This window comes from Primulina eburnea, chromosome 14, assembly GCF_022965805.1.
Source record: "Primulina eburnea isolate SZY01 chromosome 14, ASM2296580v1, whole genome shotgun sequence".
Taxonomy (NCBI): Eukaryota; Viridiplantae; Streptophyta; class Magnoliopsida; order Lamiales; family Gesneriaceae; genus Primulina; species Primulina eburnea.
This window is the reverse complement of record NC_133114.1, coordinates 22,731,357-22,738,841: the sequence shown is the minus strand read 5'-3', so window position 1 is coordinate 22,738,841 and position 7,485 is coordinate 22,731,357. Positions and strand designations below refer to the sequence as shown.

Genomic DNA, 7,485 nt, shown 5'->3' with positions numbered 1-7,485 from the left:
AGTAACAACAATACAAATAATTTTTTTTAAATCATATAACGACTCAAACATTATGATTTAGTCGGTCTTTTAACAAAAAAAATTATTACTTTTCTGCAACTAATTTTAAAAATAAGAGAGTATTTAAATAAAAAAATTTACATATTTCAATATAACCACTCTTATATTATTATTTGCATATTTCAATATATTCACTCTTATATTATTATTTAATTCAAAATCATTTCTAAGAAAAATTAATCTTTTTCGAAAATTAAATATATATATATTAAATAAAAATTATTTGTTAAGGTTTTATATAAAAGGAAATGTGAACTAAATATACGGAAGAATTTTCAAATATATAGAAGGTGCGTTATGGTTGAACCAAACAAACAACAACCGCTTTCCTTCATAGTTCACACTTCTTTCCTTTTCCCTTTGTTTTTTAAACAATTAATAATTAATTAATCAATTAGATTAATTAATAAATATTAATATTAATATATTTAATTAAATCTGTTTTACGAACCCCGTCCCTTTGTTACGATTCCTCCATCTACTGTTCCTCTATTCTTTTTTTTTTCTCTCTCTAAAAGCCTCCCCTTTTTCTCTCTCTACGTGGTTTCTCAGCCCGCCGGAGAAGCTGCTCTTCCCGCCGGAAATTCGTTGCTTCACTGCTGAGAATTTCGGAGGCTTGTTTGAAGGATGAGTGCCTTCTGTTTATTGAATCTGAGGTGAGGCGAGGGGAATCCTTCTGGTTTTTCTGAAATTTTTATTCGGTCTATGGAGTTTCCTTGAGAATGTGGAAACCGTAATGGAACTTTTTTGGCTTCTGGTGGCTTGAATTGTTGGCTAAGGATTGTCTAGGGCTTTTATTGTGTGGAGTTTAGGAAAAGACGGAGGTGGACGGCGGCTTGTTTCGGAATGAGATGGTGAGTTGCGTGTATTGTTTTTTGACCTGTTCATTATTTGTCTGTAAATAATGCGGGTTGACCGGGTCCTTTGTGAATGAAGACACAGATTCGTTATACGTTGTCAATGCATGATTCCGGTTGTTTTTTCCATCAGAAATTTAGATCTTTTTGCATTTGTTTGATTTTGGTTCGAATTGATGCGTTTGGTGAACGGTTTTTCTTAATGTTTTCATTTGGTGCTTATTATATCAATATTGTTCGCTTGTTGATTATTTGCGTGCACTTTTCCTCTTTTGTTGAAGAACTAACTGCTGTCTTGAAATTTAGAGGTGTATAATACTATTATGAACCTTGGCTTTTTTCCCCTTTAATTTTCTGTATTTTTAGAGAAGGTGGGGTTTTGTGATTTTCTTTTTCCGTGGTCTCTGTTTTTAGATGAATAATCTCGAGTTATTTGTTGGTGATTTTTTAAACTCGTGCTTTTCCTTACCTTTTTTTACCTTCTGTTCTCACATATAATAGTGATCGTACGGCATCGTTTTAATAATTCGGAATCTTGCTAATTAGTCCACCGAATCGTAGATCTGACCTGTTTAGCTATGGTCAATAGATGATAGTTTTCAGGGTTTGCTTCATTTTTTTTTATATTGAAACTTTGATAATTTTCCTGTACTTTGTGGCTTATGGGCACTTATTATTAAGACAGTTACGAAAACTGTGCTTTTTGGATTTTTATTTTCCAGATTTGACATTCTCCTTTTTGTTGAACAAAATTTGGGCACTTTGTTCATTCATGTGGGGTGCTTTCAAGTTTCATACACATGTTTTGTCCAGTTTTCTTTTGGATTTTTTAGTTTTGGTTTAATATTCAAGTGTTCTGCATAATTATGAATTTTGAATGAAAGTTATTTGAATGCGGGATGCCTCAACTTTCCTCTCTCTGTTTTTTTTTTTTGAAAGAATTGTTGTGATGTGATTTGGGTAAAAAATTGTCATTAATGGGGAGGTATGCCAGTAAAATGGCTTGGCAATTGAATGGCATTTTTTGGCAAAAATGAGACGTCAACTTATAGCATACACATATTACATTTAGTTTTTTTAACAAATCACTAAATTAAGGGATGATACTTGTGTTTTCGTAAATTCTAACTGAGATAAAGAGTGGGATGTGATATTGAATTATAATTTTGGAGTGATGGATTTCTCAAGTTGGCTTGTTAAATTGCAGTGCACTTCCTCTAGGATTTTCTGCATGATATAGAATTTCATTGCCCATATTTAGCAATTGAAGATTGACACATGTGTTTGTAATTTTATGTAATTGACTGTTTTTTTGGGCAGGTGGAAGGTAGGGGCTGTACGTTGAGAGAAGCTGAATTGGAATTTCTGAAGCGTAAAAGGTTACAGCGTATGCAAAGAGAGATATTGAATGACTCAACTTGCGGGCAGAGTATGATGAGTAGGAGCGGGGGAGATGCTTTAAAAGCTTCTGCTCCTTGTGGTGTGCGAATACATAGTGGTGCTGATGCATGCTCAAAATTTGGTTACACTTCAAATGATAAAGATGTACTTTTAAAGCGCAAAGTGGCAAAGTTCGACACATCTGACTTTGAATGGACTGATAAAATTCTTGAGTGTCCAGTGTACTGTCCAACTAAAGAGGAATTTGAGGATCCTTTAGTTTATTTGCAAAAGATTGCTCCAGAAGCCTCAAAATACGGTAATAACCTTTACTGTTTTACGTGGTGGAATGAAGCCCATGATGGAATACTTGGCTATGTGCATGGACAGTTTTTGTTCAATTTGAAGTTTGTCTGTTACATATAAAATCCAGTCACACGTTTAAACTTATTTGACATTGATGTTTTTGAAGTAAGTCTGTAAGTGAAATTATTATCAATGCTTTTATATTTTCCTCTTCCAAATAATGTTAGCATGAAGGATTATTCTTTGAATGCCCCTATGTATCTCTACATTCCTTTCTTCCTCGTTGTTATCTTTTCTTGGTTTTTTTAAACCCCGAGTGTCAAAGAGACTCATGTTTCACATTGTAACCTCCATCTTCAGGTATATGCAAGATTGTATCCCCTGTGAGTGCTTCTGTTCCTGCTGGTGTGGTTCTGATGAAAGAGAATGTTGGTTTCAAATTTACAACGAGAGTGCAACCACTTCGTTTAGCTGAATGGGATACCGATGACAGGGTTACCTTTTACATGAGTGGCAGGTGAGCCTTGTCTCTCTTGGTCAAAATATAATCTAATTCAGATATGTTTTGAACATTAGTAATCTTTTCAGGAACTATACATTTCGTGATTTTGAGAAAATGGCGAACAAGTTTTTTGCTCGTAGATATTATAGTGCTGGATGCCTTCCTTCCTGTTACATGGAAAAAGAATTTTGGCATGAAATAGCTTGTGGAAAGATTGAAAGTGTTGAATATGCATGTGATGTTGATGGTAGTGCATTTTCATCTTCTCCCAGTGATCCTCTTGGAAAATCCAAATGGAATCTGAAGGTGAAAAATTATGTTCTGTTTCTTGGAGTCCTAGAGTTGAATTCGACTTGTTCTTGGTTTTTGAATTAGATATCGGCTAAAATATTCCCGACTGTTTTTATGATTAAAGTTTGAGATTTGTCAGTGGTTGGATTCATTTGATTCCCTCCATCTTCCTCCTGTCAGTCATTCATGTTAATGTATAAATTCTCAGTTTTTAAGCGTTTTAAATTTTAATATATTGGTGGGAATCTTTCCTCATCCATTCGTAGTTTTGTTTGTTAGTGTATTGATCAGAATCGTTTATGCTTGATTTGTTTCAGAAACTTTCCCGGCTACCTAAATCTGTTTTGCGCCTTCTGGAAACTGCAATCCCGGTACGCTCTAATTCCTATCTCAGTAATTTTTTCCTCTTGCAATCAATTGCTGACTCATGTTTCATCTGCTATAGGGAGTGACGGAGCCTATGCTTTATATAGGAATGCTGTTTAGCATGTTTGCTTGGCATGTTGAAGATCATTACCTGTATAGGTATGTGTGCTATTGACTTCGAATTTAAATGCTTTTTTTTCTTTTTCAGTATGTCAATCCAATATTTGATATGTAAATTGTTAATATGCAAGTACAGCATCAATTATCATCATTGTGGGGCAGCAAAAACATGGTATGGAATTCCTGGTCATGCAGCTCTTGATTTTGAAAAGGTGGTAAGGAAGCGTGTGTACAATCGTGATATCTTATCAGCTGATGGGGAGGATGGAGCTTTCGATGTGCTCTTGGGGAAGACAACTTTGTTTCCGCCAAATATCTTGTTAGAACACAACGTTCCTGTTTATAAAGCCGTACAAAAGCCAGGGGATTACGTAATAACTTTCCCCAGGGCTTATCATGCGGGATTTAGTCATGGTATGTTGCATATTTAGGCGGAGTTAGATTGTCCATAAATTTTTTATGATTACTTTGATAATTTTAGTGCTGAAAATATCTCGTATATGTAACAGGTTTTTGTTGTGGTGAAGCTGTTAATTTTGCAGTTGGTGATTGGTTTCCTCTGGGATCAATCGCCAGTCATCGTTATGCTCTGCTTAATAGGATTCCGATCATTCCCCAAGAAGAGCTTCTGTGCAAAGAAGCCATGTTACTTTATGCCAGTCTGGACCTTAAAGACCCCAATTATTCAAATGAAGAGTTGAAATCTCATAGAAGCATCAAAGTTTCTTTTGCAACATTAAGCCGTTTCCAGCACCATGCTCGATGGTGCCTAACAAAATCAACTAAATGCACTGGTGCTTCTTCTATTTGCCATGGAACAATTCTTTGCACCATATGCAAGCGGGATTGTTATGTAGCATATCTAAATTGCAAGTGCTACATGCATCCTGTGTGCCTTCGCCATGGTATACTGGAGTCAAATATTATTTTGAACTTGATTTTGATATTTTTTTCTTCCTTTTATCTTTTAAGTAATCAGATCTTTTTATATCCCCCTTTCAGATATCAGATCACTTGATGTGCCTTGTGGAGGCTCTTTAACCATTTCTGTTAGGGAGGATATCTTGAAATTGGAAGCAGCAGCGAGGCAATTCGAGCAGGATGCAGATGTATTTAACGAGGTCGAACAGCATTGTAGAAATGACGATGACTTTGTTTCTTTATCTAAATTATTCTCAGGTGCTTTGAATGATGGTTATATTCCATATGGCAAGATTAATTCCGAGTTAGAAATTGAAATTTGTTCTGCTGAGAATCAAATTAAGCTCCAATCTCACAATCGCTCCAGCTTGTGCAATGGAACTGAGAAAATTAAAACTCAAAACCCAGATAATTCAATTATTGGTCGGCCATCATCATCGAAGTCGACTGGAAGTTTTCCCAAACTTGACCATGTAAAACTTGCTTACTTCATAATTTTGCTGTCTCGCTTCATTTTCCTTTTCTGATTGAAGTATTTATGAAACATACTACTGTTATTCTCAAAGTTCTGTGTCTAATATTTTATGGCTGCTTCTATAGGTGGTGCGTAAGAACTCCAACTCAGTCAATCTCTCACCTGTGGCTTCTCGCAGGCAATTCATTTCCTCTGTCTCTGAAGTTCCACAATCCTCTTGTAGGGAAGTTGTTAGCTCCCATAAGATTGTTCGGGCAGCTAATGCTAGAAATAACGCTAATGATGAAAGTGATGAGTCTGAATCAGAAATATTCAGGGTCAAAAGGCGGTCTCCTCCAAAGTTGGAGAAGAAGATCTTGCACGATTCCATGTCTCTTAATGGGGAACAGGTACAACCCTACCCATGTTTTGTGTTGTTGCATTAAAAGTCTGTTGGAACAATTGTAATACGAAACAATAATTAACCAGAGTCTTGCTTTTCGTTTGGTCATTTGGTTATTTTTTCTCTCAGGGTCTGAAACGATTAAAGAAGCATCAAGCAGGACTCTCTATGCAGGTTACATTATCCGATCGTTCTGCTGGTAATGTAGGTTGTAGTTCTAGCCATTCAACAGAGTTTAAAGAAACTTGTGTTATTTCCTCTAGCGACAAAATGGCTAAAGGAAACGGCCTTCCCACCTCCATTAAGTTCAAGAAAATGGTAAATGATGAAACAAGGAGCAATGCAAGACACGAGTATGAGTTGGGGAAATACTCGAGTAGACCTCCTTCGATAGAAATCGGGCCAAAACGTCTCAAAGTCAGAGGACCATCGATCTTAGGGTAGATAGCATGAACTGAGTTATTGGTAGAACGAATTCTGAAGATCAGATTAGTTTCTCGCTGAAGCGAAGCTTCTTCAACCTGATTCTGTTGACATTATCTTAACGAGGATTTAACGAAGGCAAGTTAAAAATATAGTTCCGGGGAGCAGTAACTAAAATTAACCGACTTTACACAGAAGTCCTATTCTTTGTGCAGCCATCCGACTTGGTTGGTCTGCACCATGATATTTCTTCGGGTTCTCGAGCCGAGCGTTTTATTAAATATGGTGAAGGAACCTATCTCATTCCCTGCATTCATTAAGTAGACTTTAGATTAATTGCCTTTTTATCTTGTAAATTTGTTCATAACAGTTGATTGATTTTTGTGGGGGCGTAAATGTGTTTTTTCACATTCTGTTCTTGCTAATGTCCCAATTGTCAAGTTTGCTGCTTCAATTTTAGGGTTAATATTTTTTGGTGGCTACCGGCTTTGGAGCTATGACACTACATGAATAAAATTTACAGAAATATCTTCCCTTTTGTTTTCTTTATGTATGTCCATAAATTTCTTTTTTTTTTATTTATTTTTTTTATATATATTTGTTCTAAGAGTAAATTATCAATAAATTCATAAATCAAAATTTTTACTGTCATTCTGTAAATTTGTGTTCAAAATGCTTACCATAATAATATAATACCTTTATTTATTTGTGAAATTTTACTTGAAAAAAATCAACATCGATATATTGTTTCGGCTTTTAATTTTGATCTTCTTGATGAAATATTCACTCGTTTTGGCTTTCATTTTGATCTTCTTGATGAAATATTCACTCGGTTGCTGAACTTCAATGGTAAAATGGACGCTTTGTTCTATTTATTAGCGAGAAAGTGATATTTTACCTTTTGGAAAAATGAAATTAAGTTACTAATTCCCGGTTTTCTTGGTTCTTAATTATATAATAATGTTTGGTTCTTTGATCATATATCGTGTTATGATATCCTGGTATCATAAATATGGGCTTCTTGTGTTGTTACAACAAAACAAATATTTTTTTTATGAAAAAAATAGCTCTCGAAAAACGGATTTTCTTGTAACAAATTTGTGTTATTTTGCATTCATAGTTTAAAATGTTGATTCAAGGTTTAAGCATTTTATTATGGCTGACATATTGTATTTCATAAATTCTGGTCTGTTCCATCGTACTGATTTTTGGTATATAAATGCAATATCAGGTATCAGTTAGTACAAATTGAGCATTAGAATACATAAACCAAGTATTTGAATGTAAATACAAAAATATTTAATTTGGGTATCCATTAGAACGAACTGATCATCAGAACATATGAATTAGGTATTAGAATTGTATGAAACCATTTGGTGTCAATGTTCAATACGAAATATCC

General features: G+C 34.8%; 1 protein-coding gene across 1 annotated transcript; it reads left to right on the top strand.

Moving 5' to 3' along the window:
• The first annotated feature begins 512 nt into the window (after positions 1-512).
• Positions 513-6,611, top strand: LOC140812101 (lysine-specific demethylase JMJ13-like). The gene is made up of 11 exons (XM_073170298.1): positions 513-914; positions 2,238-2,616; positions 2,964-3,120; positions 3,192-3,411; positions 3,714-3,767; positions 3,842-3,921; positions 4,019-4,296; positions 4,392-4,787; positions 4,885-5,276; positions 5,404-5,667; positions 5,790-6,611. Exons 1-11 carry the CDS (start codon positions 912-914, stop codon positions 6,102-6,104), a joined length of 2,538 nt encoding a protein of 845 aa, XP_073026399.1. The 5' UTR covers positions 513-911; the 3' UTR covers positions 6,105-6,611.
• Positions 6,612-7,485: the final 874 nt, after the last annotated feature.

What these genes read in the sequence shown, in the direction of transcription:
- LOC140812101 (XM_073170298.1), top strand. An exon ending in GAAGATCATTACCTGTATAG is followed by an intron (nt 3,922 to 4,018) that starts GTATGTGTGCTA and finishes ATGCAAGTACAG; the next exon opens with CATCAATTATCATCATTGTG. An exon ending in GTTTTCCCAAACTTGACCAT is followed by an intron (nt 5,277 to 5,403) that starts GTAAAACTTGCT and finishes CTGCTTCTATAG; the next exon opens with GTGGTGCGTAAGAACTCCAA.